Raw genomic sequence first — 24,688 nt, 5'->3', positions numbered from 1 at the left:
CCCCTTTCGGTTTTCTAACTCCCAGACTGCCCCTGCAACGTCCTGCGTTGCTCCCCGCTTCCTCTCCCTTACTTTCTGCTTCCTCTTCCTTTCAGTCGCATTTGGCGCGAAAAGTTTCCCGGGGAACATTCGAAGGGGGCGGGCATTCCGCTATGAAGCTTCCGATTGGCTAGGCTGGGCCATGCGGGGCTCAGCAGTGGCGCGAATTCCTTTCATTGCCCGGGTTTGCCGTCGGAGGAGAGAGGAACTGGGATGGATCTTGTAGCCGCCGGGGAGGCTGGGTTGGCCGCGGCGGCTGCCCAGAAACAGCTCCGCGATGAGGTGGCCGAGAAGTGCCAGAAGTTGTTTCAGGACTTTCTCGAACAGTGAGTGACAGCCCTGTTTCCAAAAAGGGTGGTGGTCGCTGGGATCAACTGTACGCAACAGCATCTTTTTTTGGGGGGAGGGGCGTGTGTTTTGCCTCCACTCCTCCTAATTCACTGGGCTAAAAACTACAGCCAATATACTTGGAGTAAAGCCATTTAAATTGAGGGGGAACTATTGCAGAATGCAAATAATTCTAAAATCTGCAGCTTTCCACATACCTAACTCTGAAGAAACGCCATTTATTTTTATTACGTATTTTATATATTTATATCCCGCCTTTATTTTACAAATAACCCAAGGTGGCAAACATCCAACACACCCTCCCCCTCCTGTTCTCACAACACAACAACCCTGTGAGGAGAGTTGGGCTGAAAGAGAAGGATTGGCCCGAAATCAATCAGCTGGCTTTCATGGTTAAGGCAGAGCTAGAACTCAACAGTTTCTTGGTTTCTAGCCTGGTGCCTTAATCACTAGACTAGACCAAACTGGGTCATCATGATGACGTTTGTGGTTTTATACACGTGCAATCTTTTGTGTGATGAAGTGGCAGAGAAACTTTGAATTCCATACATCCTAGATACCGGAACTGTACATTCTGGTTGTTGAGTTCCTTATTATCTCATGTATCAAATAATAAAAGTTCTCTGCCTTGTTGTATTTGTCTCAAGGAACACAAAGCAGGATGACATTCTAAAAACCACATAAAAGCAGTAGTGGAGTGTATCAGTTCAACAAACAAATAGCAGAAATAACTGTCAATCTGCTTGTTAAGCAGCTGAACATTTATGTGCTATATGACTTTTTTTTAAGCAATGCTATCCTGGCTTATTTACCGCCACATAAATTCAATTGTTTATGAGTTTCTTTTTTAAGCAAGAGAATGAAAAATAGACTGCACCAAAGCTTGTATGTACATCTATTAAAGAATAAAATCTCAATAGAGACTATTGATATACTAAACATGTAAGGTTGTTTAAATTTGCTTGAAGTTATTTTACAGTGCTGCATCAAAACAAGCTGTTTTTCCTAGAACATCTGATTTTAATTCATCAGATACAAAAAAAAAGAATTAGCCTAAACAAATATTTCCTTTTTTATTTTACACAGTTCAAAACTGATTTGTTAATGTTTTACTTCTTTTGTAGACAAAACATCAGTATTAATTTTCAGAGATAATTGTGTCAAATTTTGTAATTTGTTAAGTCATACAGAATAATTTCCATTCACAGAAATGCTGTATTTAAGTAAGGGGGGTGTCGCTATAATCCTTTCATATTCACTACATAATGGTAATGTATAATTAAACATGCTGTGTAGGAAATAATTATACAAAATTGTTCCTTAAAAGATTCCAGAATAGTGATGGAGAAGTTAAATATTTGCAAGATGCAGAAGAGCTGATCCGTCCAGAGAGAAATACCTTAACTGTAAGTTTTGAGGATCTGGAGCAATTCAATCAACAACTTGCTACCACAATCCAAGAAGAGTTCTATAGGTAAGAATATCCAAAATATTCTTAGGATAGTCCTTATAGAAGTGGTAGTTTCAAGATCACTGGTCTGAATATTCTTGATTGAACATTGCCTGTTTCATTAATTCTAACCCAACAGGGAAATTTATAACATACGTAGAGAGTCTGAGTGATGCAAAAGCTGACATAATTCTTTCTATCTTTTATTTTAGAGTATACCCTTTCTTGTGTCGGGCTGTAAAAACCTTTGCCAAAGATCATGGAAATGTTCCCCCTACCAAAGATTTTTATGTGGCCTTCCAAGATTTACCTACCAGGCACAAGTAAGAATCTTAATGATTAAATTGTCCTTTGCAATGTTATGTAACAAGGAAATAGTAAGTTGGTACTGAAGGCATTTGTCCACGTGATTATCCACAATTCAGGAGAATCCATTTTGGCATTGTACTGAACAGTTAAGCAAAGGCTGCTGGGAAATTATGCAATTTGCTTCTAAGTAAGCGGAAGGAGCATTTTGTTAGCCTGTCCACCTGCTTGTTAGCTTGTACTTGCCAAGGGTACCGTTCCATAGAAAACAATAGGCCATGATCAGCTGTGTCATTGCAATCTGATTTTCTTAAGGGTGTTAAAGTGAAAAGCTGCTAAGACTCAAAAATATGAGCTTGCTACATGTCCGTTCATTTACAGGCTGTCATATATAGCAGGGGTCCCCAACCCCCAGTCCATGGACCAGTACTGGGCCGGGGCATGCCAGCAACTGGGCCTCACAAACAAGCAGAGCCCCATCAGTGGGATGCAGGCAGCACACAAAACCACGCCCCCTCCAGTCCGTGGAAAAACCTCTCTCCATGTAACCGGTCCCTGATGCCCAAAAGCTTGGGGACCTCTGATATATAGGGACCATGGAAGCATGCCTATTCTATCACTACTCCACTCTTCTGGCATATTTTCCCCTCAGATATTTGAAAATATCTCACAATATTTCCCTCCTAGTATATTTTCAGAAAGCTTGTAATGACTTGGTTGTTCCATTAAGCATCTGGGGGACAGTGATAGTGTCACTGTTCATCTGTCTACTTTGATCTAGAATATTTTGATTCCATGCCTATGTATGATTGATTATGTTGCTGAACACCGCCTAAACAAATGAATATGTTTGCAGCATTTGTTTTCTATCAGGTATATAAAAGATGTCAACTTTCGTATGGCTTGTCTAATGTTGTCTTGCACTTGTGTAATTTTTCATCTGGATTTCGTATAGGATTTAATAAAGGGTATCTTATCCAGCCCATTTTAAAAGCTAAGTGGAACATAGTGGAAATTCTGCAACTGATGTTCCTGGACTATTAATGCTTGATTACCTTCTGCTCCTCATGTCACAGACGTCAGCACAGCCATATGCATTGTCTTAACCGATAGCACAGCAGCAACATTCTTTTCTTAGTTACAGAAAGCCTTGTACTTGACAAGGCTACCATTCCATAGAAAACAATAGGCCCTCACCAGCCGTGTCATTGCAATCTGATTTTCTTAATGGTGTTAAAGATGAAAAGCTGCTAAACTTGACTTTTCTTTCCTGAAAAGGATTCGAGAAATGACGTCTGCCCGAATCGGATCCCTCATGCGTATTAGTGGACAGGTAGTTCGCACCCACCCTGTTCACCCAGAGCTTGTCAGTGGGACCTTTCTCTGTCTGGATTGCCAGACAGTGGTAAAAGAAGTGGAGCAGCAGTTCAAGTACACACAGCCCAACATCTGTAGAAACCCAGTCTGTGCGAATAGGAAACGGTTTCTTCTGGATACAAACAGATCCCGGTTTGTTGACTTCCAAAAGGTATCGTAGTTGGAACTGCTGTCTTTAGTTTTTAAACAACAGTATGTTATTCTCAGATCAGTTTCTCAAACAGGCTACAGAAAGTCCTCAACTTGCAGCCGTAATTGATTTCACAATTTTAGTCACGATGGTAATAAAGTGGGTCACCACAGGGCCTATTTTATGAGGGTTTTTTTTGCAAACGTCATTAAACATTCAGTGATTGTATAAAATGTTTTATAGATGGCACTTGCCTCCAGCAAGATTAGCAAAAATGTTTAAAAATGTATCAGGTAAATGTTGGAAATGTAAACATAATTTAGGTACGTATTATATCTGGTGGACATGTGACACAGTAAAGGCTTGTTGGAAAAAAATACATGCTTGGCTAGAAAAAATATTAGGAGAACATGTAGTATTTAATCCTGATTTTTTTTATTAGGTATAGTACCGGAAAAGATTAATAAGCAAAATCTATATTTGGCTTTACATATTATAACCGCAGCAAGAATAAGTTATGTGCAATGCTGGAAGAATGAACGAATGCCTTCAGAAGAAGAAGTGATAAAAAAGATACTGGACTGCGCGGAGATGGACAGATTAACTATGAGGCTGAAAGATAAAGAAGAAACAGAATACTACCAAAGCTGGAATTTATTCTACAAATGGCTAGAAGAGAGAACCAAAGAGTAGGACTTGATTATGTATTAGCGTTTTATGAACCCAGGTCACACGCTGTTTGATCTTGACAAACGTGAACACTGGGCCCCATATAACAAAATGAAATTCAGTGCAGAGAAAAGTAATGTTTTTCACTTAGGTAAGCAAGCAAAACCAAATGTACAGGTATGGGTTAGGTGAAACATGGCTTAATAGCAGAAACAGGGATCATGGAGTTCTTGTGGACAGTCGGTTAAATACGAGCCAGCAGTGTGCGGCAGCCACCAAAAAAGCTATGTAATCCTTGGTTGGGGATGAGGCTAAAACATAGAAGAAACGGTTGCTGGAATTGGGTATGTCTAGTTTAATGAAGAGAAGGACTAGGGGTGACATGATAGCAGTGTTCCAATATCTCAGGGGCTGCCACAAAGAAGAGGGAGCCAAGCTATTCTCCAAAGCACCTGAAGGCAGGACAAGAAGCAACGGATGGAAACAAACCAAGGAGAGAAGCAACCTCGAACTAAGGAGAAACTTCCTGACAGAACAATTAACCAGTGGAACAACCTGCCTCCAGAAGTGGTGAATGCTCCAACACTGGAAGTTTTTAAGAAGAGACTGGACAGCTATTTGTCTGAAATGGTATAGGGTTTCCTGCCTGAGCAGGAGGTTGGACTATTTGACCTCCAAGGTCCCTTCCAACTTTATTATTATGTTGCATAAACAGGAATAGAATTAAGATCACCTGAAGTACCGCTTCATTAAGTCTTAGTAAGACCACACTTGGGGTACTGCATCCGGTTTTGGTTACTACATTATAAAAAAGATGTTAAGACTCTAGAGCAAGGTGCAAAGAAGAGCAACTAAGATGATTAAAGGCCTGGAGGCTAAAACATGAAGAACGGTTGCAGGAATTGGGTATGTCGAGTCTGGTGAAAAGAAAGACTAGGGGTGACATGATAGCAGTGTTTCAATATTTAAGGGGCTACCACAAAGAAGAGGGGGTCAAACTATTTTCCAAATTAAGGAGAAATTTCCTAAGTGAGGAATTTCCAATTAACCAGTGGAACAGCTTGCGTTCAGAAGTTGTGGGTGCTCCCAACTGGCAGTTTTTAAGAAGAGATTGGACTATCTGAAATGGTATAACGTCTCCTGCTTGAACGGGGTTGGACTAAAGACCACCAAGTTCCCTTCCAATTCTGTTATTCGAATAGCCATAAATGCAAGTTGGTTGCCAAGTGCGCCCAATGCAGTAACGTGACTGCAGTGGGGAGCCAATATCAGAATTTGTAATTCGGCTGATGTCTCATTTTTGGGATCCAACACAACTTTGACCATTTATACTTCGACCATTTATAAAACGAGGACTACCTGTACTTTAATAGAGCCTTGGTGGAGCAGTGGGCTAATGCCTCCTTAAGTAACACCAGCTGCCTGCAATTAGTGCAGGTTCGAGTCCCACCAGGCTCAAGGTTGACTCAGCCTTCCATCCTTCCCAGGTAGGTAAAATGAGGACCCAGATTGTTGGGGGCAATAAGCTGACTTTGTAATAATGCCGCTTGGGGTGTGTGTGAAAGCCCTAATAAGCAGGCATATACATAGAATGAAGGCTATTGCTAAGCACATTGGTTTGTGCTTAAATTGTAAGCTGCCCTGAGTCTTCGGAGAAGGGCAGGATATAAATGGGATTAAAATAAAAATAAAATTAAAAATACTTCAAAATGTGAACTTTGGGCACTATGTGAACAAGATATTCGTGTCTCTTCCTGCCTTTTCTTTCCTTTTGCCATATCTTATTTCCCCTCCAATCTTCTCATTGCTGGTGCAGTGAAGCATGAGACCCCTGATACAAAGGAGAAACAGTATGATCTTCACAAGTCTAACAACTCACTGGCTATACTATATCTGAAGTAATACTGGGTCTCTAGTGGAATTTAGTGTGTTTTATTGGAAAGGTGGAGATGTTGCAAATGTCGACAAAATACTTTTAGCTGATCGTATGCACGTTTTTGGTTTTCATAAAATTATGAGATTTTGTTTACCAAAAAAAGTGCTTTAATGCCAGCTTAATCAATCCCCGTGTCCATTTTAATGTTAGGAAATTTCTATTTTCTTCGTAGTTCCGTTATTTTAATAACACCTTCTCCCCATATCTTATTTCTGCTTTTTACCGTAACCAAAGATAAAAACCATCTTGCTTTTCTGGATTATGTCTCCTAAAAATTGTTGTTTTCCTAGTTCAGAAGTTGAAGGGAATCTGTTTAATGATCTTCCATTTGCTTTCTTTTGGAACAGGCATGTCAAACTCGCAATGTCATGTGACGTCGCACGACGTATCATGACTTTCTGCATTGCCAGCAATGGGGTGGGTGAGGTTTCGGTGGGACGCATCTGGCCCGTGGGCTGGCAGTTTGACATGTCTGTTTTAGAACTTCCTTAGCTACACATCAGTTTGGTATAAAAACAAGCATCTGTTTCTTTGTTTTTACAAGTCCATGTGCAAGAAATATTCAGGTTTAATTTTTAATCGTTCTAAGGTCTGGCCATTTAAAGCCTCTTTCCTGTCTTCCCAGGTTCGCATTCAAGAAACCCAGGCTGAATTGCCCCGCGGGAGCATTCCTCGAAGTGTCGAAGTTGTCTTGCGTGCTGAAGCTGTAGAGTCTGCTCAGGCTGGTGACAAGTGTGACTTCACAGGGTCTCTCATTGTCGTGCCAGACGTATCTCAACTATCTACCCCAGGTTGGTGAATCCTACCGAGAGTCTTCATTCAGTATTGAAGATATTTGTATATTCTTAGTATATGTTATACAGGTAGTCCTTGACTTACAGCCACAATTGAGGCCAAAATTTCTGTTGCTAAGTGAAATATTTGTTCAGTGAGTTTTGCCCCATTTTGCGATCTTTCTTGCCACAGTTGCTAAGTGAATCGCTGCAGTTGATAAGTTAGTAATCCGGTTGTTAAGTGAATCGGGCTTCCCCATTGACTTTGCTTGTGAGAAGGTCGTGAAAGGTGGTCACGTGACCCTGGGACAGTGCAACGGTCATAAAGATGAGTTGGTTGCCAAGTCTGAATTTTGATCACGTGACCATGGGGATGCTGCAACGGTCATAAGTGTGAAAAACTGTCATAAGTCACTTTTTTCAGTGCCATAGTAACTTCAAATGGTCACTAAACAAACTGTTGTAAGCCGAGGACTACCTGTAGTCTGCTATGCTGCTTTAAATTACAGGTTAGGAATCACATGTATTACATGTAGTCCTCAACTTAGGACCGTAATGGAGCCTGCTTGTCAGTTGTAAGTCATGACAGTGATGATTCGTATGACTGGTTTTTTTGGCAGTTGTTAAGCAAATATAATGTTCATAAAGTGAACACTGCAGTTGTTAAGTAAACTGATGTTTCGCTCTGGGCCAGTTTCATAAGTAAATGGAGATTTTTTAGCAAAAAGAAGTAAAACATGGTCAGATAACTCTGAGATGCTGCAAACAGCCATAAATATAGGCTGATTGCTGAGCATCCAAAATGTCATGTGACCATTAGGAGGAGGGCAACCTTTGGGACCAGATTGTAAGTATCTCCTGCTGAAATCTGGCTGAACTTTGAACATTCATTAAACAACCAGTCATAAGTTGAGGACTACCTCAATGTAGTCATTTAAAGAACTACATCAGAAGGCTGCTCTACCAGGCTGTGCCCTGTTGGCCACCGGGCCGTAGGAGTAGTTGGCGAGGGCCCCCCCCACTCACGGTCGTGCCGCTGCACGGGTGCTAGCAACCCTGTTTGCACATGCGTGGGTGCACTAGCACTGCCACCAGCATCACACGGGCACTAGTAGCCCGCTTCCACATGCACGCAGGCGCCTGCAGCTCATTCACACAGGCAGGCACTAGTGCCACTGCCGTGCTTGCACCCATTTGCACAGGCACAGGGCGCGCACGCACACACATTTCCTTGCTCCTCCCTTTCCTTCCGGGCCGCCAAGCCAGAAAAGTTGGGAAGCTCTGCTCTAGAATCCTAGAACTGTTCTCTCTTGCTAGGGTTAGATATATTCAACTTTCATAGTGTTTAGCTTAGCTCTATGTATGAATCATGGTCACTGTGGCTAATTCAGTGAACAATGGTTAAAGTTAAACATAACTTTTAACATGATGCATGATTTGGAACTCTGATGGTAGCCTGTCCAGTGTCCTCTTCAATTCTTCTAGGGTAGGGGTCCCCAACCCCCAGTACTGGGCCGCGGCATGCCAGCAACCATTACGCACAAACAAGCAAAGCCCCATCCATGGGATGCAGGCAACATACAAAACCACGCCCCATCCAATCTATGGGAAAACCTCTTTCCATGGAACCGGTCCCTGGTGCCCAAAAGGTTGGGGACCTCTGCTTTAGAGTGATATTTATGGGTAGCTGTTCTCCCTCTCCCCCCCCCCCCAATATATGTATTCTCCAAGCAGAACTTTCAAAGACCTAATTTTATAGGTGTACGAGCAGAAACTGGTTCTCGTGTGACTGGAAAAGAAGGCTATGAAAGCGAAGGCATCCGAGGTCTTCGGGCCCTTGGAGTCAGAGAGTTGTCCTATAAATTGGTCTTTCTAGCCTGTTACGTGGCGCCAACAAACCCAAGGGTGAGTCTTGCTAAGGGGAAATAACAGCAAAGATCATTTTAAAGAAACCAGTTGTGGGATTTTGTTGTTCTTCTACTCCCTCTTGCTGTGAGCGTTGGGAGTTCATCCGCAAAGATTTTTAGTTTCGATAATGGCACCTGTTAATTAGCAAATCGTTTTTTTCATGCAGTCTGTATTTTTAAATGCGTTGCATTCAAATCCGCCCAGTTTAAAGTAGAACAGCTCCCCATGTTGTCTTGACCAGGTTTTCCAGCATTGGAATATGGGAGTAGAATTGCTGGCCTGCTGTAGCTTCTTCTATGGGTACTGGCTGCAAAATCAACAATAACAGAACTTTCCCCTAGAACAGGGGTAGGCAACCTTGGCTCTTTTATGACTCATGGACTTCAACTCCCAGAATTTCTGAGCCAGCATGGCTCAGCTTGGAAGCCTCTCCCTTTTCCCTCAGCTTGGCTGGCTCAGGAATTCTGGGAGTTGAAGTCCATGAGTCATAAAAGAGCCGAGGTTGCCTACCCCTGCCCTAGAAGATTTTTTTTCCCCTGTACAACACTAGCTTTCTGCATATAGAAGTTATTTTAATTGGGATTTTTCTGCCACCTGTGCTCTGAGAGTTCACACATTTTTCACTATCATTTCATTTTAAAAACATATTTGTGGGGAAATAACACAATCCGTATTTTTCCCCCCTTGGATTTGGTGACTACTTCTTGTCTGTCTCAGGTTTTAAATTTTCATGAATGACTTTCTAGTCTTCTGCAGTATTTTGAATTTGTGCTGTTTTCGTCCTTAACTTAGTTTGGAGGCAAAGAACTTCGAGATGAGGAACAAACTGCAGAAAGCATTAAAAATCAGATGTCTGTAATGGAATGGGAAAAAGTATTTGAAATGAGCCAAGATAAAAATCTGTACCACAACCTTTGTACAAGCCTCTTTCCCACCATACATGGTAAGGCTAAATTAGGGAGGATTTTTTTTTACGTTATTTGGAAAGCTTTAGAATGAATTATATAAACTCTTATCTAGTCTGGAACTCTCTCCATAAATATTATCTCTTCTCAAGGGATCAGAACAATTAATTTAATTGTTAGCAGTCTTCTTTGGGGTAGTGTGTGTTTGGGATCCAGAAAACCGCAGATATGTGCACATGCCTGTATTTGACTTAAATTATATTTATGTGCATGCCTTTATTAAAGGACTTGAAGTGGTTGGCAGTCCATTGGAAGAGAGAAAAGTCTCAGAAGCTTGTCTCAATCTTTTAATATGCATACCTAGTTATCTTTCTACTTATCAATAACCTCTGCACTTTAATAACAAAATGATAAACTTGGACTTTGTTTCGCAGATTATTTTAAATTGCTTATTTTAGCTGAATGCAACATTGGCCTGTTAAACTTATCTTATGTGTCAGCAGTCCAATGTAGACTGTTTTTGAACTATGATTATTCTCTGACATAGACCTATTTTAGAGATAATGGGGCGAATCTAGAGTTCTCATGAATAGAGTCTTCAAAGGAGGATATATTATTTTTTTTCCTCTGCAGTCCTTTGGAAATGGCCTGCTGGGGGTTGGGGCCCTCCAAAACATAGTGAGAGATGGTTCATGTCAAGTGTTCATTAGTGAAAATAATTTTTCCTTTTTCAACTTTTCTCTGGAAGGTTTTGTTGGCTCTGAACCCATTCCCCCCAGAAAGTCTCCTCCTTATCAATAGTACCATAGTAGAAAGATATCAAATAATGAATATATAAAGCATAATTTATTATAAAAAAATAAAATAACAGAAAAACAAATGTAAACAAGTTTACATTATCTATGATTATGCTAATTATGTGAAGTAACATTAAAGGGATGGAAAGGAAACAAGGCATCAAAAACTACGTCATTCACATAATTCCTAAAAGTTTGGTAAAATTGCTCAAAATTTCCTTCCTTGTCCTTTGTTGGAAAAAAAAGTTTATAAATAACACATGCTGTAATGTTCCTGTTGGAAATCAGGTATAGGTGTGTTTTTTTTTCTTTAGACGTTTTAAATGATCGTTGTAGCTATTTATCATGGACAAAAATCCGCAACTTTGAGGTCTTAATAGATTCCAAACACTAAGTAGAGCCAAGAAGCATATACATATCTCTATCATGCAGTAGATAGCTGGCTTGGGCTAGCAGTTAGAGCACCAGGCTAGATACTGGGACACTGGGAATTCTAGTACCACATTAGGCATAAAGCCACTTGGATGATCTTGGGCCAGTCACCTTGTCTCGGCCCCAGGAAGAAAGCAAGGGCAAACCATTTCTGAAAATCTTGCCAAGAAAACTTCAGAGGCTTAACCAGCCTGTTGCCAGGAGTCAAAAACAGATTCAAAGCACACAGATCATACAATAAGCAGTCTAAAGTCAGGTTAATACTCTAGATTGCAGGCCATAAGGAGGCCTTATGAGATAATGTTCCAACGTAATGCTTCTTGGTCGTGTTCTGTACATCTTGAAAAGATGGGATGGAATAATGAATGTGGAGCGAATTTCCTGTGATCCTTTGACCTGGTTGATGCTGTTCAGTTACAAGCAACGTTACTGAGTTCTGAGCATTGCTTTAAGGCCAACATCACAATAGCTGGAAAAGAAGTTGCCTTTTAATTTACATACATTTACCCAAGGAATTTATTTTGTGTGCATGCATTTGTGAAATCTTTAATGTGCCTAACATTCACTTGGCTGTGGGGTAGGTAATGATGAAGTGAAGCGAGGGATTTTACTCATGCTGTTCGGTGGAGTTCCTAAGACAACGGCAGAGGGTACTTCACTGCGTGGCGACATCAATGTTTGCATCGTTGGTGATCCAAGTACTGCCAAAAGTCAGTTTTTAAAGTAAGTTTTTCCAACACTGTGGCGGGGTTAGCTGCGCAATCTGCACGGCTTACGCATCTCTGCATACATGTGAAGTAATTTTTAGATAAAGTTGAAAAAAATTATTTAGGAAAAAATCATGGATTGCTAACTTTTTTAAACAACTACTGTAATTGCAACCTTTTGCGCTAAATACCTGTATCAAACTAGAGCAGACATGTCAAACACAAGGCCCGGGGGCCAGATCCGGCCCGCGAAGTGGTTTCATGCAGCCCGCAAAGCCATCCTGGAAACAGTGAGGAAACGGCCCCCACTGCCTTGGCCCTGGCCCAGAGACCCTCCTTCTGCCAGAGACCCTCAGATCTGTCCCACTCCTGCCCAGGCCCCCATAGGCACCCTTGATGCAAATGAGGTAGAGCTGGCCATACGCACTCTAGCCACGCCCACCCAGGCCATACCCACCTGGCCCCCTGTGGGCAACTGCAATGCTGATGCGGCCCTCAATTAAATTGAGTTTGACACCCCTGAACTAGAGGAAAAAATATAAGGAAAACAATAATTTTGGGAACTGCAGGCTTAAGTTTTGCTATTTTAGGTGTAAAAATCACAATTCTGAGGGGGAAAAAACCCATTTTCTTCAGAAACGCAAAGCATCCTATTTTCTTTCAGACTGCATTCCAAGGGATTATCTGGTGGTTTTTCAGAAATAAATTTTCCAATACATGAAATGGTTTCTGTTGTTCTAGAATGCTCTGGCCCCAAAATATTTTGGGAACAGCGAATTTTGTTTATCCCTAATTTTATCAGTCATTTGAATTCAGATGCAGCCAAGTTAATACTTTTCTTAATGTAACACAATTCCTCTATCTCTTGCATAATGGAGTACAATTGTTCCAACATTCTTTCACACATGAATGAAAAGATATAATGAAATCTCCTTGCAAATGTTTGTGTATCTGATTGACCCAAATATGATTTACTTTGCTCTTTTATAGGAAACATGTGCCTGAGTAGAATTAGTACAGTTGTGCAAAGTTTTGAAGAGATGATTAAACTCAAAAATAAAATTTCATCAGGGAGTTGCCTCACCTAATGCAGTGAAATTCAGTTAATACTCACAACCAGGACTCTATAGAGATTGCCATCATTAAGTGATGCATTTATGCTTTACAACCTCATCACTTAGTAATGGAAAATCTGGTCCTAATTGCTGTTGTAAGTTGGATACCTTGAATTGCTTCAGAAAAACAGACATGGCTGGCTCGTACAAGTTGCACATAAGTATTGTATTTTAAGTCATGCAAGCTTCAAAGTGATACTTCTGATCTGAATCCAAAGCAGCAGGCAAATCTATCAAAGGTTATTATTCTTTGCTGCTGGCAAGTGTTTATTGAGACTCTAGTCCAGGGGTAGGCAACCTTGGCTCTTTTATGACTCATGGACTTCAACTCCCAGAATTCCTGAGTCAGCATGGCTGGTTGAGGAATTCTGGGTATTGAAGTCCACAAGTCATAAAAGAGCCAAGGTTGCCTACCCCTGCTCTAGTCCAATGCCTTGTTGTTATGACACCATAGCAGTGGTGGCGCGGTGGTTAAAATGCAATAGTGCAGGCATACTCAGCCCACAGTCTGGAGTTCGATCCTGGCTGGTTCACCATTGATTCAGCCTTCCATCCTTCCAAGATCAGTAAAATGAGGCCTCAGGTTGTTGTAAAGCACTATGGGATAGTATTTAAGTCTAAATGCTGTTGCTGTTGCTCTATTTTGTAAAGTTGCTGATCATTAAGTCACCAATTTGTGATCCAACAGGCATGTGGAAGAATTCAGCCCCCGAGCTGTCTACACCAGCGGAAAGGCCTCGAGTGCTGCTGGCTTAACTGCTGCTGTGGTCAAAGACGAAGAGTCCTATGAATTCGTTATTGAAGCCGGAGCACTAATGTTGGCAGATAATGTATGTTATCCAAATTATGATACCTTCCACTTAAAAAAAAAGGATTACCATTCATTTTATTTATCTCAGTAATGGAAGAGAGAATTGACAAGCTTCCTGTTGCATTCTTCCCAGGGAGTATGTTGTATTGATGAATTTGACAAAATGGATCTGAGAGACCAAGTTGCCATTCACGAAGCAATGGAGCAGCAAACTATATCCATTACCAAAGCTGGAGTTAAGGTAAACATTCACTGCCGGAATTACTAGTTGTTATTATTAGTCTTTAGGATTAGTATAGATTATTTGCCAGGCTTCTGTAGTTGGATTTGCTCCAGTCATTTCTTTTCAGAATGTTATTCTGTGACTAAATTGTTTAAAGTGGTTATGCTCTAGAAAAGAATCAGTCTTTACATAACTATAAGCCATCCAAAGTCACTTGGAATTGGGCTACATTTAATTTTTTTTTATTATTATTAAATTTGTATGTTGCTCCAGTGCCAGGTAAAAAACTTTTTAAAAATGCAAGAAGCAGGAAAACGAATATACAGTAGCAAAGATGACACACAAAATAATTAAAGGAGAAAAGCCAGATCTTCCAGCCTCTTTGAAACATCAATAGGATTTGGGCGATCCAAATTTCAAGAATCTGGAACCTCATTCCAGATTCCAGGAGCTGCTACAGAGAAATCATGTTTATGGAGTCCCAATAGATACTCTTCTTTAATCCAAGGAATCTGGAACACACCCTGCCAGATCAAATTGGTCTAGACTCTAGTGGATATTTTGGGACATAAGTGATCTCTTAGGTAACCAGATTCTAGCCAATATTTCCCATATATTAAAATTTATGTTATGGAAGAAGTAATTTTGGGGGGCAAGAGTCATCTTTGGGTAGATACGGAACTGTTCATTTCAAGCATAGAACTTCATTTAACATCCTGTTTTCAATGCAAAATGAGTTTGGTGCTCCAAATTACTTGGGAAAGCAATCTGCTCCAAGATGGTTAGGCAACAGATCTACCTTAATTGCTCTGAACTAAAAACAACTTGTTTTCTTTAGGCTGCAGTCTTTGTTTCAGGCAGATATGCATAGTCTGGATGGAGCTAGCTATGTAGGTTTAACTGGGACAAGGTTGAAGGCTTAAACAGAAGCCTCTACAACCTATCAACAAAATTCATCAAAAAAAAGTCTGCTTGACCCAGTAATATTGTCTTTGAAGATAGATAAGAGAGGAAAAGAAAGTAATTTGTTGTTCTTGCTTTTTAATATTCGTTCCCAGTTAGATCAGCTTTATGAAATAACTGTGTGCATATTAGCTATTTTTTTCAGGAATTATTTTTGGAGGAGGGGGGGTTACATCTTTTTATTTACTTTGTTTTTAACAGGCCACTTTAAATGCCAGGACATCAATTTTGGCAGCAGCAAATCCAGTCGGTGGATGTTATGATAGAGCCAAGTCTTTGAAGCAGAATATAAACTTATCAGCCCCTCTCATGTCTAGATTTGATCTCTTCTTTATTCTTGTGGATGAATGCAATGAGGTAAAGCAGAATTTGCAAGTTTGTGTAAATCATGGTAGATTAAATTATGTGCAACCCATAAAATACAGCTCTGTGTCTTTTTAATCCATCTTTTCATATTTTAGCTGGGTAAGGGGGATTTTGTACTTATTAATTGCATTATATTTTAACATTCTGAGCATATTGGTAGCTCTTAAGGATGTGCAGATTTTACCAAGTTAGAAAGTAGTATGTTATTTAATATACCTGGGAGTAAGAATAATCTTGTCAGAGTGATACTTGGTTAAATGCTGATCGTGGGACATATGGAATGGCTTAGATCCATCAGAAGCCAAGTTGGGGACGTTTTTAACCTTTTACCTAGGTTAGTACACGGAAGTGATCAATGAAACTTCTCTCTTTATTACATTCATCTGTCTTTTCTCCCTTTAAAAACCACTTGAAGAGTCTTCCTGGAAAATGAATGAAACGACCCAAAGGGATGTTAATACCAGTGATAAGGATATTCTGCAGGAATAGGAAAAATAAAATGTTTGTGAAACTGATGATTGTAGAGTTAGTGTTATGTAAACGTTATTAAAGATATAGCTTGGTCGTGATATTGATCGATATTTATTTTGAGAGCCACTTTGATTTAGCAGTTAGAAAGCTGGCTTTTCACACACTCTCCATCCAGCCCTCCTCATACAAATATTGTTGGGATATTAAGAGGCAGAAGTATTATGTGTTCCACCATGAATGTTGCAAAGCAGAAGCAGAGTATAAACCTAATATAATCACATAATCATTTTAAAACAGAATGTCCCAAAATCCAAATGAACTAACTCATTGTCTGAATAAAGATGTTATGCAGTCATGTCACAGATGATCCCCTTTTAGAGTTTCTGTTAAAATTATTTAGCAGAGTAAGATGAACAGTATTTCTATTGGCAGATCTGGACATATCAAAGTTTTTTTCTATTATATTGCTCCTTATATCTTTAGTAATGGTGCCTAATGTTTCCCTAGGTTACAGATTATGCTATTGCAAGGCGCATTGTGGATCTTCATTCTAGGATAGATGAATCAATTGATCGTATGTATACGCTTGATGACATACGAAGATACCTTCTCTTTGCCAGGCAATTTAAACCAAAGGTAATGAGAATCTTTAAACTTCCTCATCATTTAAAAATAGTATATTTTTAATATGGGCTCTTTAGCACTTCCTTCCAATTTGCTGAAATGACTCCTTGTATTTCTCTAAAGGTTAGGGCTTCTATTGCTTGATCCATGATGTCATTTTGCAATAATTTTACATGGAAATTCTACTGAATTCCACCGCAGCAGAGTGGACTATTATTTTTATCATTTTCATCGCTTCTGATAGATCTCCAAAGAGTCAGAGGAATTTATTGTCGAGCAGTATAAGCGCTTACGCCAACGGGATGGCTCTGGTGTCACAAAATCATCATGGAGAATCACAGTACGACAACTGGAAAGCATGATACGACTGTCGGAAGCCATGGCACGGATGCATTGCAGTGATGAGGTAGCTACATTCAATGGAGTGTACAGGGGAGTAGAGATCATTCCTTGCTTTGTTTAGGACTATTTGTTTGTCCCTGTGTGTGGCATATACCAGGGGTCCCCAACCCCCTATCTGTGGCCCGTTAGGAACCGAGCCGCAGAAGAGGTGGGTAAGCACACACGCGCGAAGCTGCATTTGTGAAAGCAATATGCACATGTGAAACCATTCCCTCTCACCCCCCATTACCGCCATCTCCACCAGTCCGCGGAGACAGAAAGCTTGGGGATCACTGGCATATACCATGTTTACCCATAAGGCATTTGCTGAAAAATTTTATGATTAGTTAAGATACCCTTGAGTTAAACTCCGGTGAGTATCTGGATATATCTGTGCAGATTTTTTGGTAGTAGAACGGAGGTGCTTTGCCACCTGCATTCTTTGGATGTGTTTTTCAACTCTGCAATCTAATCTACAGCCATGGATTTCCACCATGTTTTCCTATCAGTAAGCACCTCCATTCTGCTACCAAAGTATCAACTGACCATTTCCTGCTTTTTTTTGGATCCCAAACTAGATGATGCCCCTTGTTTAAACCCCAAATGTTCACCAGCTAATCATACGATCTACCTAATATTTACATACGTATCGCAGGATTGAAAGAACGCAGGTTGAAAAATCTAAAGTTTTCAGTTTTAAATGGCCTGGTGCTTTCTTATCTATTTCTAATTTTGGTAAGAATAAAGCACAGGATAAGTATTCAAAAAGGACAATTTAAACAACAATCTGCACGTTTGTGTTCATGCATACTCTTAATTAAGTTAGCTACAAAGCTAACAGCTGCATTTATTCAATATGCTAACTATGGTTAACTTTATGTTGAGTTTGTGTGGATTAGCATATGCAACTTGGTGTGTTCAGTTAGTTTGTTATATTGTGCAAACTCAGAAAATGGATTCATTCAGTAATTGGATTCTGAATTTAGTAATCCTGAATTCTGGACTTACAACCACTTTTAGTGACATAGTTACAATAGCACTGAAAAAGGTGATTTACAATCGGTCCTCACAGGCACAGTGTCTCCATGGTCACACCATCGGGTGGTTGTCAACCAGCATGTATTTTTACAACGTCTGCAGTGAGGTCACCATTTGTGACCTTCCCAGCCAACTTCCAACAAGAAAAGCCAATGGAGGAAGTAGTATTTGCTTAATGGCCAAATGATTTACTTAACAACTGTGGCAAAAAGGTAGTAAAATTAAGCAGACTCACATAACCACCTTGCCTAGCAATCTAAATTCTGGTTCCAGTTGTGGTCATGTCAAGGCCTACCTGTAAGGGAATGTGTATACCAAGGAAGTCTTTAATACTGTATATACTCTTGAATAATTTCATAATTCAAGCTTGTGCAGTGCTGTACCAACTTCATTAAAAGTACCATATTGAGTAGTTTTATGTGCCTCCCTTCGAGTATATATAGAAAACTTTGGCTTTGGCAGTAAATCTAGTGTAATTTATTCCTTCTGTTCCTTGCCAAAAAAGAGGGAATAATCACCTCAGAGAAGGAAGATGCATGTCTCTTCTACTGTTGTTTGATTCCAGTTCCTAGCAGCCTTGGCCAGTCCAGCTAATAGGGGACACTGCTGGAAGCTGTCCATCAACCCCTGGTGAGCCACAGACTCCCATCTGCGGTAGCAGTTGTGTTCCTCTATGCTTTAGGTGTAAAACTTGTGCAGGAATGTTACGTGATAGTACAGTACATGAAGCAGAATCCTTTCATCTGGTTCTCCCTGAATGCTCTTACAAGGTTCATCCAAAACATGTGAAGGAAGCTTTCAGATTACTGAACAAGTCAATCATCCGAGTTGAAACTCCAGATATCAATCTAGACCAAGATGAAGAACAATCCGTTGAAGAGCCTGAGGACCAGGACGGAGTTGCCGGTGAGTGATTGCCAGATAAGTCTTAGCCAGGGTGCTTCTCAGTTTCAAGTGAGGAGATACATCCGCCCCAAAGACAAAAAGGCAAAAGGAGAAAAGCCCACCCAAGTGTTGCTTCTTAGGGTCTGCTTGTGTCCAATCCAGTTTGAGTGATGTTGGGCCTCTTTAAGTCAATCTTGCTTAATTATTGCTACTTCTTAAGTTTAATAACACCTTGGTAATAAGCATGCTTAGTACCACTTTAACTAACTTTAAGTTAGTTAATTTAGGAAGGGTTTTATTTTCAAAAGGCTTTTAGTTGAATACACACTTCATTCAGCTTTTTTTCCATGTATCTTCATTATTTCATAACACCAGTTGTGAAATGCCAAGAGAGATTTATTGCAGAGCTTTGTATGAGCTTTACTCATTTACCTCATTGAACGTTGGGCTAATTTCTGAGAAAACTGTCCCAAAAACAAAAAGAAAGCTGGCTAACTTAATTTTTAGTTTAGAGATAGGACAATGTCTCCAAACCTGTATAGTTGCAGAAAGGAGTGAGTGAATACTTCTGTTGGAAGGTCTCCAACATTTTTGGTTTGGCGGCCCAGAAAGGGAGGCAGGCACCGTTAACGTGCGCATGCATGTGGACAAATGAGCCGTGAGTGCACACACAAATGGGCCGCGCATGCGCACATGCAAACGGGGTCACGCGAGCTCAAGTGCTGCAAATGGGGCGGCGCTAGCACAAGTGGGGGGGTAAATGCATGTACACAAGTGCGTGCACTGACCATCCCTTCACATGGCCCGTTAGTGGGCCGTGGCCCACAGGTTGAGGACTCCTGCATTACATGAAAGAAAACAATGCTCCCACTTAATGTTTTCCAACAGCTCTGGTAAAGATGCCTTTTTGTGCCCAAGGGGCAAAAAAATACATTTATTGAATACAATAAAGTACAATAAAATGTTGAAGAGACTGAAGCGCACACAAAATAAATGGAGTCATATCACCTATGTGAAATCATTGGGGAAGGAGAGGTCTTTATTTATTTATTTAGCTATTTAGGATTTCCACCACAGATTTCATCTTTTTCCCATCTCAGAAAAGAAACTGCCATCAATTTTCAACAGTCATGATTAGGAGGGATTCCAAGATCACAGAAAAAGGCCCATAAGCCACATGGTTACAACTTACGGGATAAATTATCCTGAAGGACAAAAGATTCTTCTGATCTCGGAGGGTGTAACTCATATTACTTTGCTAGAGTCCTGCCCTTTGAAGCAGGCAAGGTGAAGGAAGAGGAATATCAAGGATTTTAGGAATGTGCTTCATTGTGATAGGGTATAATAACAGTATGTTGGAAAACCTGTCAGAGTTTCATTCATATCTTAATGAAATAAAACCAGGGTTAGTTTAAGTTTCTTTCTCATCCTTTCTTCTTTCCCAGAACTGAATAGTGTTTTTTTTATTATTATTTTTTATAACTGTTCGTTTTACAGCTCATTCATCCCTCCTGCATTCCCAGGACCAGGTTTACATCCTTCTATAGCCAGCTTCCAAAAGGGGCTTGGGAGGGTTGAACCAAAACAAGTTTGGAATGCTCAACTTCTCAAAATCAGTTTCCCAAACAAATACCATAGGCCCGTGGTGGCGAACCTATGGCACGCGTGCCACAGGGGACACACAGAGCCCTCTCTGTGGGCATGCGCACCATTGCCCCAATCTTAGGCCTTCAGCTGGGTTTTATAAAACCTTTTTGCTTTAGGCCTCCACTGCCATGTGCCAAAAAAAAAAGTTTCGATTAATTTCAACTTCTCGTGGAAAAAAAGATCTCGCAAAGTTGGAATTGATTGACTGAACTTTTTAGTCCCACCCCGTCTGCCGTTACCCCTGCAGCCACACCCACCTGGCACCTGATGATACATAAGTGGGTTTTGGGTTGCAGTTTGGGCATTCGATCTCTAAAAGGTTTGCCATCACTGCCATAGGCTTTGTTCCTTCCTATTGCAAGGAATGAGAAAGAGAGGAGCTTTGGAGAAAGTGGCTTGACAAATAGACAGTCATTATGTTTGTTAGTGTTTATTTTGAATGAATAAAGCAGGAAACACATTAATCCAATTTATTTCTTGATAAAGTTTCACTGTGGTTTATCAGTTCCAGCCTAATGCATAAAATTGTTTATGCTTTCAAGGAGATGAAGACAACGTACTTACTAATGGCTTAATAAATGGTACCAGTGACCCTGCAGATGATTCAAATAAAGATGTGGCACCAAAAGCTTCTCTGAGACTTAGTTTTCTTGAATATCGAAGAATATCTAACCTCATTGTAATGCATCTAAGGAGATCTGAAGAAGGTAAGGAAAGATAACCCTCAGGGGAAGCAAGGATCCCCCATTTCTAAGATCTGTCCCTCATTGGACAAAGGATGTTAGAACATTATTTAAGAGACTTCACCTCTACATCCTACGTCTGGGTGCCAACGATATTTCAAACAACCCCGTTGCTACTAAGGTAGAGGAAAAGGAATTGAATTCTACATGAATAGCATTCAAAATGCAGATGACTTAAAAGTTCCAGATCGTTATACAAAAGCTTTATTTCCAATGCACTTTTTCTGAGTGTTGTGTCTTATGATTTATGATGAATGTTTTTTATGATTATAATCATGATTTATCACATTGCTTGTATGTACACTGAGAGCTTATTTTATTTTATTTATTTATTTTAATTCCATTTATATCCCGCCCTTCTCCGAAGACTCAGGGTGGCTTACAAGCTTAGCAGTAGCCTTCATTCTATGTATATGCCTGCTTATTAGGGCTTTCCCCCCCCCCAAGCGGCATTATTACAAAGTCAGCTTAATTGCCCCCAACAATCTGGGTCCTCATTTTACCTACCTGGGAAGGATGGAAGGCTGAGTCAACCTTGAGCCTGGTGGGACTCGAACCTGCACTAATTGCAGGCAGCTGGTGTTACTTAAGGAGGCATTAGCCCACTGCTCCACCAAGGCTCTATGCACTGGAGACAAATTCCTTATGTGTCCAATCACACATGGCCAATAAAGAATTCTGTTCTATTCTAGTCCTAGTCCTTAGTCTTAGTCCTGTCCTATTCCATTTCTGTTCTGTTCTGTTCTTTTGTGATATGTATCTGTTTGATTCCTGTGCAGGCAGAAACCTTGTACAAAATGCTGCGGTCTTCATGTCATCTATAAACTTGCTTAACCAGGGAGGGGCCCCAATTTTTATCAGACCTTACAAGGATATAAAGATAATTGAGATACGAATATAAAGTATGCTAAAATTATATAAACTGTCAAATGTATTATTAACAAATGTTTATAAAATTATTTTCTCCCGATTGCAGAAAACGATGATGCCGCCTTAAAAAAGAGTGAGCTTATCAACTGGTATTTAAAGGAAATTGAATCTGAAATAGATTCTGAAGAAGAACTCATCAATAAAAAGAAAGTAATAGAAAGAGTGATTCATCGTCTTACCCACTATGTACGTATACATATACTCGAAGGCCCAGGGCTGCATTTGAACGCAAATGTTAAGCAGAGCTCCTTATATACAGTCTGATAACAATTATGGGTAGACCTCAATTTGGAACTGTTTGTTTAATGACCATTCAAAGTTATAACGGCATTGAAAAAAGCAATTTATGACCAGTCCTTGCGCTTATGACTCTGACAACATCCCCATGGTCATGTGATCAAAATTAGGGTGCTTAGCTACCAGCATGTAACTTACGACATTGCAGCATCCTGAGGTCCTGTGTTTCACCATTTGCAACCTTCCCAGCTGGCTTCCTACAAGCAGTCAATGGGGAAGCTGGATTTGCTTAGCAACTGTGTGATTTATTTAACAACTGCAGTGGTTCACCGTGCTGGTCTATGACCAAATAAAGATTTGATGATGAAGATGATGCAATGGTTCACTTAACAACAGTGGCAGAAAAGGTTGTAAAATAGGGCGTGACTCACTTAACAATTGTCTTACTCAGCAACAGAAATTTTGGACCCAATTGTGACTGTTAAGTAAAGAACTACTTGTAATAACCAATAAACTTCCTCACATTTATTGGTTATTACAGGTAGTCCTTGACTTATAGTCACAATTGGGACCAAAATTTCTGTTGCTAAGCAAGGCAATTGTTAAGTGAGTTTGTATTTAAAAATGTAAAGAACCATGTAAAGAGTTAACAGGATCAAATTTGTGAGTTTGTGAGTTCTGGTCTAAAGCAGAGGTCACCAACCTTCTCTGTTGGCGGACTGGAGGGAAAGGGATGGGGGAGCATTTTACATGCGCATGCATCATGCGCACGATGCAAACGGGGCAGGGCTAACACCCATGTGATACTAGCCCTGCCCCCTTCTTGCATGGTGTCTTGCCCTGTGTCCACACCCTGTGGTGCAGTGGCATCTGTTTTTGCACCCTGCAGCACAGCGGCCACCCGTTTTTGCGCCCCGAGGTGCAGTGGTGTCCCATTTTCACACCCCAAGGGTTTTGAACCCTGTGGCACTAGCATGAGTGTGTGGGGGTGTGCAGTAGCCAGTCTGTCCCACAGCTTGGTGGTCAGCAGGACATGGCCCACTACCGGGCCCCAGCCCACAGGTTGGGGACTCCTGGTCTAAAGGTTGATGTTTACTCCTAGATAGACATTAGAATTCTGTGCATACTTAGAAAATGGAAAGTCTTTAATTTCTGAACAGAAATATATAAAAATGCAAAGTTACCCTTTCTGTTAGAATGTATGCAAATTACACCTTTCTCTTTCTGACTTAAAACTGCAACATTGTAAAAAAGGATGTATTTGTCATAATACAGTAAGCAAGTAAGATAGCAAAATATTTGCTGCTTGGAAATCCGTCTAAGTGAAACTGATTGCACATAGTATGATTGCGTTTCAGATCTTTTATAAACATAATCTGACCAAAAATTCTCTGTTTCAGGATCACATTCTAATTGAACTCACGCATTCAGGATTAAAAGATTCCGTGGATGAACAGACTTTTGACGAAGACCCCTATCTTGTAGTTAATCCTAACTACTTGCTAGAAGATTAGAGACTGAGCAAGCAATGCTACGAAATCCATTGCATACCAGTGAGATAATAGCTCATTAGCTGATACGCATCAATTGTAGATAGCTGACTAATCCGAGATTTATCTTGGAACTTGCTTACCTTGCCTTTTTAAATAATCTTTTATGGAGATAAAAGGAGGAGTTATATAACCGGGTAAAGGAAGCTATTTTTTTAAAAGTTGCCATCTGCTTCTTCTGTATTTTACGTTTTAAAAAATCTTATGCAGTAGTTCAGTTGTACAATCTTACTCTGTAAATCTCTTCTTATTTGTGTCCAATAAATTAAAAAAAAGTTCACTATATATGTCTTCAGTTTCAAAATAAATTGTTTATGCATGAAACGGAAAATACATACCTTCATACTTGGAATAACATTTTCAGGTTGGAATTGCTAAGATAAAACACATTGTTTTTTATGTTTGGGGAGACAAACTTCTCAGAGCATGTGTGTTGTTCGTCCGATCTCAGAATGCTGAAAAAGGGCCCTCTTTAGGTTCAGGGGTTTCATGGTCAAAGCCTTATATTCATTTTTCATTTTATTTATTCAATTTTTATAGACCTTTGCACATCCCTGCATGTTGATCTTGCTGGATCATTAGTCTTAAACATCAATTTAAAATTGAATTTCACAGTTGCGATGCTCCAATATTATTACAACAATTTAGGAATAGGCTAATTTTGTTATTTAGCCTTGATCAAATGGAAAGAAATTCACATAGAGACACACTGATTAAGATGTAAATGGAATCCATTTTTTTTTAAAGGTACGTGTTCCTGATAATCCAGGTTGGCCCATGCTACAAGGTTCTCACACATGGCACAATTTTTTTCTCCAGAAAATCTTAAGGTGGTGGGGTTTGTTTTTTGTCAAAGGGGATTTTTAGTGTTGAAAATACCATGTGGGAAAAGTTATAGTTTTGTGTGTGTTTTAGAATCCAGATGAG

The 24,688-nt window shown here is 40.1% G+C and overlaps 1 protein-coding gene across 1 annotated transcript; it reads left to right on the top strand.

The window, feature by feature from the left end:
- The first annotated feature begins 147 nt into the window (after positions 1 to 147).
- Positions 148 to 24,044, top strand: MCM6 (minichromosome maintenance complex component 6). Its single transcript, XM_081319174.1, has 17 exons — positions 148 to 365; positions 1,715 to 1,861; positions 2,050 to 2,160; positions 3,422 to 3,671; positions 6,881 to 7,046; positions 8,788 to 8,933; positions 9,729 to 9,879; positions 11,652 to 11,793; positions 13,581 to 13,722; positions 13,837 to 13,944; positions 15,091 to 15,246; positions 16,234 to 16,362; positions 16,595 to 16,756; positions 18,540 to 18,675; positions 20,844 to 21,008; positions 22,021 to 22,160; positions 23,612 to 24,044. Exons 1-17 carry the CDS (start codon positions 253 to 255, stop codon positions 23,723 to 23,725), a joined length of 2,478 nt encoding a protein of 825 aa, XP_081175300.1. The 5' UTR covers positions 148 to 252; the 3' UTR covers positions 23,726 to 24,044.
- Positions 24,045 to 24,688: the final 644 nt, after the last annotated feature.

Source organism: Vipera berus (assembly GCF_964194415.1).
Source record: "Vipera berus genome assembly, chromosome: 1".
Classification (NCBI taxonomy): domain Eukaryota; kingdom Metazoa; phylum Chordata; class Lepidosauria; order Squamata; family Viperidae; genus Vipera; species Vipera berus.
This window is presented reverse-complemented; position numbering and strand designations above follow the sequence as displayed.